At 37.9% G+C, this 19,224-nt stretch overlaps 1 protein-coding gene across 1 annotated transcript in view; it reads right to left on the bottom strand.

The window, feature by feature from the left end:
- Positions 1-19,224, bottom strand: part of TUBGCP3 (tubulin gamma complex component 3) — a 51,288-nt gene that overhangs the window by 16,569 nt on the left and 15,495 nt on the right. Inside the window, exons 5-11 of the mRNA XM_065634249.1 lie at positions 18,934-19,151; positions 17,458-17,630; positions 14,827-14,945; positions 11,563-11,688; positions 7,993-8,061; positions 2,883-3,015; positions 1,448-1,614 (exon numbers count right to left, since the gene is read on the bottom strand). Coding sequence (XP_065490321.1) covers positions 1,448-1,614; positions 2,883-3,015; positions 7,993-8,061; positions 11,563-11,688; positions 14,827-14,945; positions 17,458-17,630; positions 18,934-19,151 — 1,005 coding nt within the window. The remainder of the gene's footprint in view (positions 1-1,447; positions 1,615-2,882; positions 3,016-7,992; positions 8,062-11,562; positions 11,689-14,826; positions 14,946-17,457; positions 17,631-18,933; positions 19,152-19,224) is intronic.

The following is a 19,224-nucleotide window of genomic DNA, read 5'->3' as shown; positions in this document are numbered from 1 at the left end:
ATGAAATATGGAAGCGTATAGCATATTCCAGCAATTAGTTCTGCAGTCACGGTAGGAGATAAGGCTCAGAATACAACATATACTTTTATTTTACTGATCCTATTTTTACCCAAGCCCTTTTGGATTTCCTCCTATTTTAACAGATGCAGAAAACAAAAAAACCCACCAACTCCACACACAAGAAATCCTGCAATGGAACTGGTGATCAAATGCTAAGGTCCTCAACTCCATGCAAGAGAATACTTTCATTTGTAAGAAACTAAAACTACATGATTAGTTTTGTAAAAATGTGGGTGGATTCTGTCTTCTTCCTGTCAAACAAGATAACCATTTCTTGGACAAGAACTTTTTTTACTGCCTCCAAATACCATTTCCACCAAGAATGACCAATGCATTTGTTCAACAACTTTGTCTATGATATGAAAATTGTAGCTTTCAGTATAGCACATCCAACAGATTTTTGGTATTAAGAACACTCTTACAGTGCAAATGTAAATTTTTGAATGAAGAGTTGAAAGCTAATGAATTATATAAAAAGCAAAAAAACCAACATCTTATGTCTGAGGAGTAGCTGGGGAAAAAAAGTAAAGACTATTTTACACTTCCAGCCAGAAAGATTCATAGACATTTCGCACAAGTGGACCTTAAAGATCAGCTATGAGTGATATTTGTACTCATTTTTAATTTGACTCAGATGGACAGTTTCAGAAATCAGACAGCATATTTCACACTCAAGTGAAGTTACTCAGATGTGTCTCAGAAGTGCTCAGTTCATTTTAAAAAATGATTCTTTGGTTTCTTCAGACAAAAAAAAAAAGTCATTTTAACAACAGTGTACTGATTGGAGACAGGAAAAAGGGTTAGGAGAGCTTAAAAAGCCATAAAATAATTTCTAAGAAGAAAAGGGGCAGTTACTAGAACTTGCTGTTACAGAAGTCAGAACAAATAACTGTAGAGTTTCCAGAGGAACTCCGGAATGATAAACCTTTTCTACCCAATTTGACAACCCCAAGTTGTTTATGAAGCTGAGGATAACAGTAAGTAGTCAGAGCAGAATATTCTGAACTTTATTACAAATGCAAGGCTTGCATTCTAAACAGGTACAAAGAACTCTGCATATATTTATTATCATTACACTATACACATTACACACTTCTCTCTTCAGAAGCAAGCATCTATTGTTAGTCCACCATTCTGCCTCTAATAAACAGATTCAGGATATGATTCATTGAAAACAACACACATCGCTGCAACCTCCAGATATCACGCTCACTGAATCTATGAAGAGAGTCACATTTCATGTTGTTATTGTATATATTACTTACTCATATGTTATACATTTCTACCACAGTCTACTTTTCAAATTCTCCTCTAAGCCTCCCACAGATTATACTCCCACAAAGCCAACAAACAGATGACAAAATATTTATTGCATCACATACATTACCTCATGGTATGTATCCTCCAGCTCTCCATCATAAATCCAGCGATAAAGGAAATTCAGCACAGGATGGGATACCAGGCCAAGAATGTGCTGAACCAGAGATCTCATGTAGGGATCTCCTGTTTTAGTATAGGCATGAACTGCTGAGGCGAGTTCACCCCCTTTTCTCCCTGTAAGATAATAGTGGAGAGGAACAGAAATGTACCAAGTTAAAAAATATACGCCAGACTTAAATTCCAAAGCCATTGATTTTAGCTAGACATATGTCACTCAGAGCTTCCTGAACAGCAATTCTAAAATACAGCAAAAGCACATTTTTTTTTAATGTTGACAGGGGATTCCCAGGTTTTAAGGCATGAATCATTAACCTCACTGAAGCATTAAGCACAATTCTCTGACATTGTGTTCTGTCTACTTTATGGTAGCTTGGAGGAATCAAAGGTTGACTTTATGCTTCTTTTCTTCCCCGCCACCCCCACCAGAAGAGCATTTAAGGAGCCTTAGTATGTTTTCCTTGTCTCCTGTACTTGATGCTCTCTCAGATATTCTTTGTACATACACACAAACACATCTTTCCTGCCTCTTGGTTATCATTCCCCCCCAAAGCTCCTTTAAGCAATATCTCTTCTTGCAATTGAAGAATAAGATACTGAAAAAAAAAAAAATAGATCTAGTACTTGTTTTGTTATTATGCTGCACAGTTTTAAAGCTTCTTGCACCACAGGCTGTAGCATTAAAATTTTTCATGAATGTCTTAAAAATAAAGCCTACCTTTTTTTTTTAAATTCCAAATCATTACCAGTTCCAATAATCAATGTAAAACAGATGTTGTGAGCCTTTCTTGTTCAAGATACTCTTTCCAAAGGGCCACAATCTCCACTATTTTTTGAAGACAGCAAAGTTGAAGCATCCCTCGAGAAGCACAGCCTACAGGCTGATTACTGGCCAAAGTTTTCTCTGACTCTGATGCCACTCCTCAGCAATTTTTTGTGGATTGCCAACACAGCCACACATTATTCACAGATTTGTAAAGTTTCACTGTTTCACGTGAATCTGCAGAGAAGTGCCGAATCACTCCTATAGGCTATCACATAGTGAGGAAGAGAATAGTACTCATACACAGTAAACAGACCGAGCCAACCACTTCATACTGTATTAGTGGGGGGTTTTCCACAGTGCAAGATGACTAAAAGTAGGTGCTTAAAATTTGACCGATTTCTCAAGTATGTTCAGGTTTAAAAAAAAATCCAGAAAGTGTATCAAAAAACCACTACAATTTATCACATTTTTTCTTAAACTAAAAGAGAAAGAATCTGTGGATTAGCTACTCAAAAATTTCTAAAATGTAACAGTAACATTACTGAGATCCACTTTTGGCATGGCAACCACTCAAAGTTACATAGCTTCTCCAGAAATGTTAAATGAATGTTAAACAGACCTTGACAGTGATCAACAAGTGCTGCAAGGGTCTTTAACCTTATTTTAGGATCATATGTCCAGACTAGAAGACGGCGAAGCGTTAAACTGCTCTCAAGTCCCAAATTCACGCCCTGATCATCTTCCAGTTGCAACTGTTCAAATTAGAAACAGAAAGACATATCAAGGAACGAAAAACGGCAAAACTGAAGCAGAACTGCTATTCCATAGTTTTTTGTTCTGAAGTTAGCTTTCTACTAATACACTTGAAATACCCAGTATTATATGTTCTCGCATTAAACCATTGGGACAAAACCCAAAAGCCACACAAGTGGTAATAGCGCATCAAGTGCAGGTGAAAGGATGGAGACAAGCAGAAGTGGAACAGGGCAAACAGACAACAAAGGACAAGAAAGTTAAAGAAAGCAAGGTGATAGATAGTCACAAAAAGAGAGAAAGGCAAAGTAGAAGAGAACAGAGATCCTGAAAGACAGCAAATACTGGCCAAAGACATGCTCGGAAAAGATTGAAGACAAACATCTAAAGGAAAGGAACAGTGCAGGAGATAAAATTTCTATTACTGCACAGCCAGCTTATTTTAGTTCAACATGGGACAAATTCTGTTCAGTGTCTTCCTCCAGAAGCCATCAGAACTTCAGTTAGGTACATAGAGAGATTAAGGAATTCCTACCACTGATAAAACATTAAAAGCTATGATAAGAAAAATCTGCCACAATGTGATTACCATGAAACTTCCAATACCTCGTACAAATACAGATGGGTAAGCAGGACAAGAACACAACCTAAGAATACAGAGGCAAGTTCCAGCAGTCCGAGCAGATCAACTCTTAGAAAAGATGCTCTGTTTCTTCTTCTACGCCACAACCAATCCACTCCATGCTTCCAGGTCTAGCACACTTTTTTTTTCCAAATACAATTTATCATTTAAGATTAGAGTCACCCACATTAAACTCAGCCTTAAAGTCAGTTGAATTCATAGAATCATAGAATGGTTTGGGTTGGAAGGGTCCTTAAAGATCATCTAGTTCCAACCCCCCCGCCATGGGCAGGGACACCTTCCACCAGACCAGGTTGCTCAGAGCCCTGTCCAACCTGGCCTGAACACCTCCAGGGATCCACAGCTACTCTGGGCAAACTGCTCCAGTGCCTCATCAGCCTCATGGTGAAAAAATTCAGAAGATTCTGGATGCCCCTGCATCCACATTTTGCTTTGTCTTTTTAAACTCATGTTGGAAAAAGATGGAAATTGGCATCAACAAGAAAGATACATGAGCAAGAACTGCCCGTTGTCTTTAGGGAAGAAATTATAAACTCGCATTTTCATCACGGAAGTTTTAAAGGGGTGACTATTTGAAAACAGTCTTGAAGGAAAAGACCTGAAAAGCTTATGGAATAGTACACAGTACACCCAGGAAGACTCTTTCAAAGGAAGAAACATGTCTGTGGAAAGCTCTGAAGGCATAATATAAAGTTACAGAGAGAAAGACAACACAGAACCCTTTGATGATATTCTTTTTATGCCTGAAATGATAACTGGAACTGCAGCTAACAACTTTTAAGCTGGCAGCCTGTGTGATCTCCTGAATACAAGAATCCAGCATGCATTTAATTCCAAGACATAATTCTGAACATGTTATCAAGCAATTGAGATGTACAGTTTTGTAAAGAAAATGTCTTTCAAAGGAGTAGATTTTTTTTCCATCACATTTATTTCAAAACTTGTAAGTTACCACGCTCACCTCTGGGATGATCTGGCACAAGTCTTGAGAATGCTGATTTCTTTCTTAATGATTTCTGCTCCATCAATTATGAACATAAGAAATGCCATCCTCTGTCAGAATCCTGGCTAGATGAGCTACTGCGCTATCTCCGGTAATGACAAAAGGAAGCATTGTACAAGAAGAGAAAAAAAAGCTGATCCTTCTCTGCAGTGTGTCCCCCTTAGGCTTCCTGCAGCCCAGCTGCAGTGTTCAGGACATCAGAGGATGAATCCTTGTGCAGCCCTTCTAATGGCAGTTTGCAGACCTGCCTTCCATAAATTTGTATAATCCCTTTTTCAACCTGTTGATAGTGCATTTTGCATTGACATGCTAGGGAAACAAATTTTGTAAGTTGGCTCCCCTTCTCTGTTTTATATTAACCTCCTGCTAATTTCAGAGTGCCTCCTTTCCTCTTGTCACCACTCACCATATCCCACAACTTTGTGTTTCTCTTATCCTTCCTTAGTTTGGAAGCCCCAGCCACAGTCCCCCTGTGCCTGTTCCTCTTCAACCTCAAGAGACTCGGCCCGTCTTCCCTCTCCCACACAGCAATGTTCCTGAGGATTTTATCTGACTTTCTCCCTCCTTAGTCTCTACCTTCACGATGTGCTAGAGGCTGCCATCAGGACTGCACACTGTGCTCCAGTGTCACACTGATACCTGCTGCCTTGTTCTCAGCGCCCATCTCCCTGACACCCAACTGCACACCATGTCCATCTGCACAGAAAACCACCTGTGAGGACACCAAGGTTTTTCCCAAATTGGGCCTGCTGATGCTAAGCTTGGCAGCAAGGAAGCATGCATTAGATTAGCTTCCCTCCAGATATTATAAAAAAACCTTGTACTTCCCACACAGGGGCTCGCTGTCACCTGTTTGCTCACACACTCCATTTCGTGTTGCTCCTTGCCATGGACAGACCATCCAGAGTACCAATGTTAACAACCTTTTACTGACAGACTGGGACATTTCACTCTGCCTTACCTTCTCCAGACCATCAACATCAACTAAAGCCAGTGCCAGCATATATCTTTGGTGCACACTACTGACCCTTCTCCATCCTGCAATGTGACCTTGTGCTTCCCAGCCTTCAAGTCAAAAGAGAATCTCTCCTCCACTGCTGGGTCTCCTTCCTTTCTTTCTTGCTTCCTTCCTTCCTTTCTTTCACAGCCTCTGAGGAGGAATTTTGCCAGGGGTTCTTGAAAATCCAAACATAATATGCCTCCGGGATCCCCTTAAGTAAGGTGCTGAGGGACATCCCCAGAAACTCCAGTCTGCTAGTGCAGCAAAACTTTGATTGTCAATACAGTGTCTGTCATGTAATGTGCTCAATACACTCACGAGCTCTAACACTGGAGATGAATCTGGCAAGGAATATGAAGAGCAAAATCAGTGAAAGGAAGACTAGTAAAAATGTGGGTCCAACTACTGAATGGTGCTGGGAGAGTGGTGACAGAAAATGGAAAAAACTGAGGTACTCAATGCCTTCTATGCCTTGGTTTTTTGGGTAGGATTTACCACTGGGAACACCAGACATCATCTGAGATCAGAGGTGAAGTCTGGAACAAGAGAGCCTTACTCCAACTGGAGAAAGATCAGGTTAGGAAACATTAAACGAACTGGAAATACCTAAGTCTATGAGACCTGATGGGATGCACCCATGCTGGGATGCTGAGGGAGCTGGTCAATGTCACTGCAACGTCACTCTCTATTGTCTTTGCAACATCATTGCAATCAGAGGAGGTTCCTGACAACTGGGAGAAAGCAAATGTCACTCCTCTCTTCAAGATGAGGGATCCATAGAACTACACACCAGTGAGACCCACCTCATTCCCGGGGATGCTGACAGAGCAACTACTGCTGGAAACCATTTCCAAATGCATGGAGGACAAAAGTCTCAGGAAGAAAAGCTCACGGAAAGGAGGAAGAAGGGGACACATTTGTGGTGATGGAGTTTGTCTTCCCAAGCAAGTGTTAAGTGCGCTGAGGCTCTGCTTGCCAGGAAGCAGCTGGACATCTGCCTGCTGATGGGAAGTGGTGAATTAATTCCTTACTTTGCTTTGCTTGCATGCACAACTTTTCCTTTCCCTACTAAATTGTGACTAACTTGATTGACTTGTCTTTTTGCCTTCCTTCTATTTTCTCCCTGTTCCCCAAGAGACAGGGGTGAGCAAGAGGCTGGGTGGGTGTTTGGCTGCTGGCCAGGGTCGACCCACCACAAAGACAAATGCAGTTTGAAATTAAGTGATGCCAGAACTTTCCTTTCTTTTTCCCCTTACATGATTCCCCTCCCACCAGACTCGTCTCTTCTTTTGAAAGGTTTAGTGGGGCAGGAAAAGTAGAAGAAGCTGCATTTCTAAGAAGTCATACGTATCTTCACGGGCAAGAAGTTTTAGAAGTCAGAATACATGAGTACTCCAGCAAAACAAGAGAGCAAACATGTTTTGGACAGAGCAGGAAATAATTACAAAAAGAATAACTGGATAGTAGCCAAGAAAAAATAGCAAAAAGTGTGTATGACAGGTATTCCAAAAGTCAGGAATATTGAAGAACTGGAAGTGAGTCAAAAGGAATAGATACTTTGAAAATGCTTACAGAAGCCTATGACTTATACTACAGGTTTTTTTAAAATCAGAATTTTAAATGTCATTTTAATTTAACTTCAGGTTATTCTCAGAATATTTTTTTTCAGTTACGAAGAATGAACTCCTTGAAAGTCCCATATAAAAAAGCAAGGAGATAAAAAAAAAAAATCTAATTTTTATTTTAGAGCTAGCATCTAAGTGCACATACCTACAAACATTTGTGGACGAACTGCAAAATTATCAGCACTGAGCTGGTCTATACATCAAAGAAAACTAATAGAACACTGAAACATTTTACTCTCTCAATACAACGGAAGAGACAAGGAAAATGCACAAACTGTCCCAGACAGAACAAAAAGTTGAAACTGTTGTTTCTAACTGCTGAACCGTGCATTACTTTAAATACAGAAAGATATTCTCTCTCTCTTCAAAGATGTGCCATGCTGCTTTGGATTTGAATGATAAAAGATATCGTGCAAGATGAAACTGAGAAAAATTACGCAAAAAAGGAAGAGAGGCTTAGGAAGAGACATTATATTCCTTGCTTATGTAAGAAATCAAATAACAGTGAATTTCTAAGAGAAAAATATTCATTGGCACATACATCCAAAGAGTAAGAAATGTCAGTTACAGAGAATTGTGCCCACTGTCAACAGAAAGAGCTGTACATCCTTCCCTTTCTAAAGGGATACCTAGGTGTACCTTTTAGGAGATATCTGGGTAAAATAAAGCAAAATAAGAAAGTTAAATAAGAACCACTTAATTTACCTGAGAATGCAAAACAGATAGAAGTCGGTAGTATTCCTTAAGTTCCTGATGTAAGGCTGCACAAAAACTCTGTAAGAGAAAGAAGAAAAAAGAGAAAAGAAAAAAGAAAAAAGAAAACAAGTGAGGAAAAGTCTTTCTGATTTAATCTAGAACAACTTTTATCCTATCACCACACTGTGAAGGTAGTTAGAAATTCCTTAAAACAAATCAAGCTACAAGTTTCAGCATAAAAGCCAATTCTTACAACTGGCCAACATACAAGCACTTGCCTAAGAAATGCAGAGTTTTTCCAAGAATGCACATTGTAAAGTGACTTTCTGTTTCTTGCTGTCTTAATTCTACCAACAGATTAAACTATGACAAGTGTTAACTCTCTAAATAGACATATCATCTCAATAGAGACATTAATAATTACCATAGGGATGTGCAAATAAAAACACTATCCGGAAGAATTTTTCTTTAATAATTATGTAACATACAGTATGTAGTAGAGTTTAAATTTCAGGAAGGCTTCTAATAACAGAACACGGACATCAGGCGACCATCGTTATATTTACAGTACAGACTGTATGACGTGAACAAGCAAACAAAATGCGTATAAAAAAATACTCCCAGTAAAAGCTGCTGGATCAAGTACTCTAAATTCTTGGCCTTTTATCAGTTGACAGTCATATATGATTCTTCACTTGACATGGGAGAAATGAGTAACACTAAGCATATGCCAAGGAATCTATAAAATGCGCAGAAGTTAACAGGCCTGAATTAAAGCAAAGATTCCTCTTTGTAAAACAATTCTAAGCACAGCTACTTTGGGTCGTTCAAAAATAAACAAAAAGGTAGATTTGAAAAACAATTCCTGAAAGAATACTTGTTTAGTAATGGATAGTTTTGCACAGCCTAGGGTCCTGGGGTTTTGCTTTCGTTTTGTAATGTTTTTAACCTCACACACAGACTAAAGACATTTCCGCAACACATTTTCTAAAGCAGAATTAAAAATATGGCTCATTAATTTTGAACTGAGTTGAAAATTTTTTACTTGAAGCACTTTTTTTTTAATAGTACTTCCCTGCACACACGAATTCTTCAGAAATGATTTCTTAAGCAATTCTCAGATAATTATTTTGGTATCTATTTTAATGGACTTTTTTTTTTTTAAAAAAAAAAAAAAAAAGGAAATTCCCCAGGACAATCCCTTCCACCCCTTTTAAAATCATCACAGTCAAAGTAATTTGAAAAAAATATGGAAAGCCTCACACAAAAAGAACCCAAGAGCTTGAAGTAAAATGTTTATTCACTAGAGCATGTACAAGGGAGAAATTATTCCTGCAAGCACAAGGAGAAAATACATCTTCATTCCTGCTAAGAGGCCTATCTGCTAAGAGGCTAAGAAGTCTAGGAAAAAAATATCATTAATCTTGCCATTGTACCCTTTCTAAGGAAAGAGAGTTCCTTTCTTCAACTCAACATTATAAACTAGAAATAAATTTGCAATTCATTTTATTCCAGAGGATACTGAAGGGCAAAAAGAAATCCCCTTATGCGTAACCCCGCTTCTCATTTCTTCTCACTTGCTTCTTCAGTACAGTTTTGAACCTATTACAGCAGCGCTTGCCATGGCAGAGGGCAGAGTAGAGCCTCCAAGAGGATACTCAAAAGCACTATACATCTACTCAAAAAGTGAGAACAGTAATCATTGACTTTAGTACCCAAAAGGATTTAGGATCTAACTGGCCATCAACTGTTCAGAGAAGATTTAGAAGTTAAAAGTTACATCCAGTGCCAATTCCTGTATTACAAACTACAGATTTTTGTTTCCCAAACTGTTACAAAAAACTGGACATTAATTTTAGACTTCTGATTTGGTCTACACAAAAAGAGAAATCAGGAAGGAAAGAGAATGCTTGTTCAAGGGAAAAAAAAAAAAATCAAAATGCCCACTATCTCAACTGGATCTAAATGGGCAAAATGTCAAAACATAAGGCAAGTTACACTTCATTGCTGATTTTTTTTTTGCTTTCTCAGAACTTAGATACTAAGTACCAAAAGTAGAAGAATATAACGTTAAAGCGCAGTATACTGTTATATCTCTACTCCTAGTAATTGTCAATACCAGACATTTTGCATGGTAAAAACAGTCACCAGAATCACAAGAGGTGACGGACATGTCATCCTGCATGTGGTTTAAACAGGGCTTACAAAAGTGTTCTCTTAAAAAGCAAAAGATGCTTTTGAATGCACATATCCTTGTGCTAAATTCTTAATGCATAGTGTGCAGCACCTGAAATTGTCAGCTATAAAAGCCATGAAGAGCAATAGTATATACTCTTCTTGCCTAGATACTGAGAGCAGGAGTAGAATATATGTTTTTATTTGTACACTTATGTCCTGGAAATACATATAAGTGCTTGACTCGAGCAAAAGTAACAGCATTAGAGCTATGCAGATTCAGCTAACTACCTGCACAGCCTTCTGCACAGGATCTGAAACCTGCATATGGTAGCTAAGATACTGCACATTTAAATTCACTGAAGTATTAAAGTTCTCTCCCTGCTGTAAACTTGACGATTAAAGCCAGAGACAGTACAAATAAGCATAAGCAGGAAGCTACTAAAGAAACTTCACCCAGATATAAGGGGGAGAATCTGAAGAAAATACATATACAGTAGCACTACCATATATAACATGGAAATCAGCATTGGATCACTAGAAAAATAATTATTTATGTGTAACTAAAAGGGTTATTAGGAAAAAGAGACAGAAGGGAACAGAATAAAACATCAGAAAAGTAGGAAGCACTACAGTGTCTCTACTGACCTCTTAAGAAAAATTAGATTGAAGGGAGAAGCACTTCAATTTCTTGGCAGATTAGGTAGGATGTTATGGCTAGAGGCAAGGATAACATTTGTCGAGTCAGAAGGGATAATATCCAGTTTTACAGAGGGAGCAAGTGAGAGGAAACGGGAATGCCTTAGCAGTAAGTGTGGTTTTGGGTATTACAGCAGCTGTGAAGTTACTGTAGACTACAAATCATGATGATGAAACCTATAAAAACAAAAATTGACATTCTTTTGATGCTGTATTCAAAAGAAAGGGCGGAAGATAATGGGGTATTTGCATTTTATGTAAGTTAGCGCAGTATTAACATGTGAACATCAACATTAGCTGACAAGAGTGCCTCCTGCATAGGTCATCCTAAGAACTGAATTGGTGATCAATCAGCTCAGAGATGCACCATCCCATGTAAGCAATGCTTCTGTTTATAAACATGCATGACCACTTAAAAAATATGACTTGGGGAAAAAAAAAGAGATTAAGAAAAGGAATCAATACATGAGACTTTCCAGCCACAAATGATGGGGGCAACTCCTTCTTATGACCAGCAAGAGCAAATGCCTTTCCCTTCCTTTCACACTATGACCAATACCAAAAGCAGCAATCCATAACAGGAGTAAATCCAAAGATGAATGCTCCACAGTTATGCATCATTCTAGTACTGCATTTTACTCAGTAATTTCTAAGGGAAACAAGACCAAAATGTTGTAGCAAAATCAATTTTTTAAGCTGTCCTACCTGTCCCACAAGTCCAAACGCACGATCCAAACTTCTCTGGTCTGTGTATTTTCTTATTTTGTTATGTAGCCATCCCAGCTCTGCAAGTCTACTTGTAGTATCTCTGAGAGATTTGGACAAGCTCACCTACAAAGTTAACAGAAACAATTACTTGCAATTTTAAGTCAAATCTACCATGCCAATACTTGTTTCTTCACAAAAGCCCCTTTCTCATAAAACAAGCTAGTTCAGGAAACAATCATTTTTACATTCTACAGTAGAGATAGTGCAAAAAAACCCACAACACTTCAACAAACAACCCAGGCAACCAAAGAATTAGCATTATGTTTATACACATAAGCATTGAAAAGGCAGCAGCAGCAAACTATTGGCAACTTTGTGATCTTCCCTTTTAGAAATCTTAATGTAACAGTATTCATACAGTCTTTTTATGTGAGGCAGTTATGGCCGTAATAAAAGGTCCTCAGAAAAGAAGAAATCTGAAATTTTATGATGTAGAATCACACTTCATCTTATACTGACAATCAGCAGGACTGAAAATATTAAGAGCTCTAGAAGAGGAGTCAATGACTGAAACTCATGAAGAAACCTAGAGAAAATAACTAGTTACTACTACATGTGAAAGAAACTAATAGAAGATAAGTGACCCAATGCCAGACTAGATTATCAGGAACTAAAACTTACAGAATCCAAATTCCAAACTTAAGTGAGATCCATCAGTAACAGCTTTTATAAACTATTTAATCATGTAGAAAGACTAGAATTGCTCAGAGAGGCACTTTTCCTACACCACATCTCTCACTTCATCCTGCAAGCCTGCCTTAGTCCCAAACCCTATTTAACTACTACTACTTGCATCTGAATCAGCACTTTTTTTTCTTTAAATTGCCAACAGATAAAACACTGATTCTCTTGTTCCTACTTCAGATTTGCTTCTATGACGTTTTGTCACATTACCGAAGAACACCATCATCAAGTTTTCAAAATTTTATCGGGCAAAGAAAAACAAACAATCTGACTGATACGCTAAGCCAAGAGGCAGAGATTGACTTTTGCCCAGAGCGGTTAGGCCTATCCCACCTCTACAGATCATTTTAACTTGGAAAGACAGCTGGAACAGTCAAAAACAAAATAAGAAAAACCATTATCAACCTAAACAGGTTGTCAAAGAACGAGAAATCAAGTTAGTTCATTAAGCCTTTTAGTTAATGGTACAGACATTCTCTAGCATAAAAATCAGCTACAGCGTCAGGCACAGCAGCAGGGGCTTGAACCGGGCAGCAGCAACTGGCTTTAAGACCAGAGTTCAGTCCCTGGCACTCTTGTTTAGATACACAGGCACAGCTTTAACTTCGTAAACAACTTCTGCAGGGTAAATTCTATCCCAAAGAAGCACGACTGGACACAGAAACTCTGCCTGCAGCTAAAAATCAAAGCGATGATACAAGAACTATTTAGAATTCTGCAACTAAAGAGCGCTTGGCAGGCATTAAGTACCACACACATCCGCTGGAATCAAATGAGGAACAAGCAAAACTGGCTTAGTATTATTACATTTGTATCTCCGAGATCAAATCACAAGCAGCTAGCTTACACAGTGCTGAATGTCACCAACAGGCCTAATATTAATGTTGATATTAGAAAACATTCAGGCAAGAAAAACAGCTTAGAAAGTGTGTTTCTTTCTGGAAAAAACAGACTGTGTACAATGACTATTTTGCACAGCTGAGGGAAAACTACATGCTTTGACTACTATTTTGCCAGCGTGCAGTCAACACAGCTAGAGGAGGTATGATCTTGGTCCTCCTTGTTCATCAGAAAAAGTTCCAGCTGCAGCTCTAGTCAGTCAAATAATTTCATCTTCACTGGGTCCAGTAGCTCAGTGCAAGTGCCAATAAGGGAATAAGGATGCAAGACAACTGACTTCATAGAAATAATTGAAGACAAAGTTCTCAGGAAAAAGCATTATTCAGATGTTTTGTGGTCAATAATCACACTCTGTATAAAGAGAATTAACTAAAACAATTTTTCACCTCAAAATAGCCTATTTGATATGAAAACTATACAGAGAACTAATGAAACCCATAGTGTCCTTTTTCCAATCGCTGATTAAGTTTTCTCCATATTCCTCTAGAAAAATCTATCATGCCACTTTTCCTTTGCTATATATAATCTAAATTATAGATGGAACATAATTAACTCAGTGCAGGTGTTGAGGAATTACAAACTTTGCAGCATCTACAGGTACAGAAGATGATATCCTTAAGAATCTGTTTATTAACAACATTTAACTGATTTGACAAGATTTAAGTTTTTTATTTTTCCCTCCACTAAGCAGCCCTAAATGTCACTGTAAAGTAACAGGAGGAACAACTATATTTTTCACTATTTGCAATTATTATGGAGAAGAAAAGGAAATTAGTTCAGTTATCATCAACATTAGGATAAGTCTACCGTGCTCTTGGCACATGAAATGACCCAAAAATCCAAGTCCCCACCATTTTAAGACTATGTCATATTGCATACTATAAAGTTCTTAATACAAGTGAAAATTAGAAGCACTGTCTTTCCATTTGAACAAGAACATGAGAACCAATTAGTGAGATGAAACTGAACTGAGATGGAGTACTGTCTAAATATTGAACAATGAAATATGTTTAACATCTCACCACCTTAAAGAGACGAGATCTTTTCTCTCTCAGTTTCTCTGACCGCTATTTGACACCTTCCTTCAAATTCACACCAGCTGGATTTTCTATCAACAGCAACAGTTGAAAGCACTCTGTTCAGTTCTATCGGCAATCCTTTCTTGGGTGAGCTGTATTATCTCATCTAATCACTTTTAAGTTGTAATCAAGACCATAACATCAAGTGGCTAGCATCCATTCCACATGTCAGGCCGCTAAACTTAATCCAATAATAATAATATTGTCAAAAGCCTGCATCTGCATTGTGTTCATTCTCATACACTGGGGTGAGGAATCCTCAAGTAATAACTTAGGAGTCTTTGTACTGGCTTAATAGTTGGGGGGCTATTCACAACTTGTGAAATGCTACTGTTTCTTTGTGGGATTTAATCTACCCAATCAATTTTAAATTAGAACTATTGAAACTATGTTGTAGTTATAAAAAAAAAAAGTAAAGGCAGCTAGGGGAGGGAATAAAGACTTGTGGTAATATTTCAACTTTAACATAATTTTCATAGCTATTTTCCCTCAATGTACCTCTCTGTTCACATATGAAATACAAATCACCATACAGTACCTTTCCCTCCACTTTATAGCAATTTTCAGAATTGCACATTTTGATGTTTTTGCCATCTATTCCCTGGAAGACATACAAAACATCTCTTACAAGGTTTGCTTCGGTTATTTCAACAGAGCCTAGAACAAAAAACAAAAACAAAAACAACACACAACAGCATTCAGATTTGTTGGGACAATTAGTTTTGATTACAACTTCAAAAAGCTATCTAGAAGCCCAGCCAAAAAAAAAAAAAAAAAAAAAAAGGAGAAAGCCTGTGTTTATGACCTGTAAAGAAATGTTTTAAGTCCTCTTAATAATCTGACAGGAAAGCAAAGAATTTCCTTTACTTGCCTCTACCAATACCTGGGATTCTCTTGGAGCAGGTCAGCTTGTATGACACAGGGCATGCTATATTTTAACCAACACTTCAGCCAGTTCTTAAACTTATCTTCTCTGATTCAATCATCAGTGCGAGTTCTGAGGCAAGTATCATAACAACTTTACCCTTCTTCAACCAAACAGCTGAAGTTGTTAAATGAGATTTACAGAATAATCTCCTCTACATTCAGCTCGGAAAACAGAGTTAAGCCAGAAGGAAGAGCCGCTCATTTAAAATTGGCTTTCAATCATATGTGCTACTGCTCAGTGAAAAAATTGATCAAAACCAGACTGCCAGCTGCATAACAGCCATAACACTGGCAAACAGAAAAGTGCAAATACTGTTTCTGAAGATAGATATACGTTTGATTTAGTAAAGCTTTTGCTATTGCAGCATACAGTTTGCTTCTGGCTCATATCTCTAGTTAGAGGTTAGATTATGTTTGAGATTTAGGATATTTATTGATTTAAAGGAAAGATTGAAAAAGGTGCTATGCAGGCCACTGCAACTACTCCCACCTTTTCTAGGCAAAACAGCACCATCTGCTTTTGTAACTTCATGTAAGATATCAAAACCAAAACGATTTCTACAATGACTATTCAGAAATTGAGATGCTACAACATGCTTCTCCCAGATTTGACAGCACTCTTACTCTCATCAGTTTGCATCCCCAACAATCCACTTTCCCAGAATAAACACAACAAAAAATAAACTCTATTCTTATTTTGGCAAAAGTAGCCCTCACCTCAAGGTGCTGTTTAAAACTCAGACTCCTCTCATAATACTAAGATGTGCATGAGAAGCTAGTCCCTCTTAGGAACTCATAGTGAAATGGTAGAAGATTCAAGTGCACTTTTCTTTAAATGGTAGATAATAGAACAGGTATTAATATCAACCATACAATGCTCCTGATTATACTGTCTGTGTAGATGCAGCAGTAAGAAAACTCCGATTAACAGCAACCAACTTTAGAAGAAAAAAACCCACAATTTTTAATTAGAAGAATTTCATATTTGTAGAAATACATCTTCTTGACAATAGCCTTTTCTATACTGCATGCAGTTCTACTTCTGTGTCTACAACAAGTGCCTACATTTAAGAAAACCGTCAGTCCTTACACCCACCGCCATGAGAACCAAGAGTCACAGCTGCTGTACTGCCCTTTAAGGCAACAGGTACAACAAAAATAAGAGGCAGCGCTAGATTTTTATGTGGTTTTTTTTCTATATTTATAAATACATATATACACATATACATGTATATGTGCATGCTCTTGCACATGAACAGTACTGTTAATTAGGTTCTAAATGCCAACTGCTGGCCTCAGATACACCAGTCCAACTCTGGTGCAAAAGCTGTTGCTTTGTGCACTGTTACTCATAAAGATGTAGGCACTGGTAGATAGATTATATTTTAGCTTCCAATTATCCACACTTCTTTATATAGGAGTTCTTTAAAAAAAAAACCAAAAAACATAAAACCCCACATCTCTTATCTTTCTTTGCCAAAGTAACAGTACTGTAGGATGACTACATCTGCCACTAGCTCTCTTATTCAGAAAAGTCTCCCATTTATTACAGTAAAAGTAGAGTGGGTTGCAACTTACACAACTGCCACAGAGATCACCCGTTAAAACAATTTCTCCTGAATTTACATGAGTGTACCTAAGAATAGACCCTTTAGGCATCAGTTTCAAGTTTGCAGCCACTTAATCAAGGAAATAAATTAGTAATATTTATATATTTATTTTATTGACAATATTGTGTGTCAATTGCTCTAAATACCACCACTGTAAACAATGTGCTAATTTAAATAAAAAATACTTTTAAGAGCTTCATATTCTAGTGCACATTTCCAAGTTTTCAAAGCAGAATTTAACAAATGGATGAGTCTATTTCAACAAGTTCTATTCATGGAGCTCTCTTTCTGACCCTCTAAAATCAATAGCATCTTCTGATCATCAAAAGAGTGATCATTACTCACAAGCCACAACCACTTGATGCTGACAAACACTGCAATGGAGTCAGTCTTAAGAGGATCAGAACACAATATCAAACCAGCCATTGCAAAAAAGGAATTAACAACCAGCAAAAGAGATTGTGGCCCAACATACTAGTCTTGCATATTTGCTCCTATCGTATGCATTCTAGCAAAACACTCCTCAAAAACTTCGACACGCAATAAAGCTATTTCAAAATTATTAAAAAAATAATTAAGGATGCAGAGAGCAATTGTAAGAAGTTCTCTTTAACAAAAGCATCTTTGCTTACCACTTGTATCCCCTTCTCGCCTTGACCTTGGCACACCACGGGACACAGCATTCGGAAAGCCTTTTGAGGTAGCGCTTTGTAAAGAAGGCTGGTTTGCACTTAGAGTCCATGCAAGACGCGACCCTAGTTGCTGACGGAGGCAATCTCCAACGCCTGGAGCTTGGTAGGATTGTCTAAAAGGGCAAAAGGAAGAAACATGTTTAAAAACTTTGATTCTACACTCTGGTTTGTTGTATGCGAATTCTGAAAAATGCCCCAAGTTTGAGTTTGGTTTTTTGTGGATGTTTTGTTTGCTTGTCTTAATAAAGGAACCTTAAAAAAGGGTGCAGAACATACAAATTATTTCTTGCTTCCTATAAGCCTACACTTTCAGAAAAACAAACGGTAGAAAAGAAAGGAGGTACGAATTTGAAAAATATTATTTCATATCAAAGATTGACTTTGTTTGCAATGAACTGTGTATATAGGCTGAATTGGATTAAAAGTGGTCAACTATAATAATAACAAACAAGCCATAATACAGAGCAAATATTCTCCCTCTCACAGATGATGAACACATTAACTTTCCCTCCACAGAACAGATTCTGTGCAGTGCATCTCTGTCAGGCTTTGTAGAGCTGCAGGGGTAATACAACATGTTATCCAATGGCACAAGAAGGGCTCAGATTTTGTGCATGTTACTGTCTGTATCGGCTTATTTAACAAAGTCAATACTCAGACAATCATCTTATGGTTTACAATGGCCAGTTTCTACTCAAAGATCTGAACTATTTGGTATTTGAATGTTTCAGTTCCAAATGTAGATTCTTCTTTCTATGAACACACAATTAAACCACTGCTGAACAGCAGCTGTTTTAGGATTTTTTTTTTTCTAATAGGTAATTTTTTTTAGTCAACTCTTGTACACTTTTTTTTCAAGAAAAGCCCTGCCCACTCAAGATGCAAGACTGCTCTAATACAACAGCCAGCGTGCTGTGAACGTGCTTAAAAGAAAGTGAGACCATGCAAGAAAGGTGACCCATTTGAAAATGGAGGATGTTAAGTCTACTGATTTGATGCTGGCTGAGGAATCCTTTAAAAGGAACTTGAGTGAGGACTTTAAATCCAAGGTATTTAGGGAACAAAGATAAAGACTGTTTTAAAGGGTTTCAGAAGACTGAGAAATTTGGAAAAGTACACTAGAATCCAGAAGAGTGGACCCAGTAATATATCAGCTGTTCAGCAGATAGCTAAGATTAAGCTTAAGAATGGATACACTTGGCCAGCCATTTATGTCTTCATATGGTCATGTGAAGGCACCTGATATCCAGAACTGTTCAGCTGAGGAATACCTATAGTGGAATTTTGAATGGCATATAAACAGGGAGGGTGAGGGAAAGAAAAAGAAGGAAGAAAAAAAAAAGAAGAAGAAAAAAAAAAAAGTAACACCTTTACTCTTCCTCAAACCTATTTGAAAGGTAAAACAGTTTAATTTACCCTGGAAGGAGCGACTGTGGAGTTGGCGTTGGCCCATTCAGGGCATACAGGCTGATGCTGCTGATCCCGCTGCTCCCCATGCTGCCAGAGCTTTGGGCAGACTGAGCACTGCGGTCCTGGTAATTCAGGGGAAGGCTCTGAGGTCTGGCATAGTAATAAGGGGTTGAGTGAGCATCCCGCGGCAATGCTTGAGCAAAAAGCGTGGCATAACTTGATACCTGAAAAGGAGAGGATTTGAAAAGAGAGGAATAAAATTAATAGACTTGTGAGTTGCTTAAAGTCACGTCTTCA

The sequence above is a fragment of the Caloenas nicobarica genome, chromosome 1 (genome assembly GCF_036013445.1).
Source record: "Caloenas nicobarica isolate bCalNic1 chromosome 1, bCalNic1.hap1, whole genome shotgun sequence".
NCBI lineage: Eukaryota > Metazoa > Chordata > Aves > Columbiformes > Columbidae > Caloenas > Caloenas nicobarica.
The sequence above is the reverse complement of the archived record's forward strand: the minus strand, read 5'-3'. Positions and strand labels throughout refer to the sequence as shown.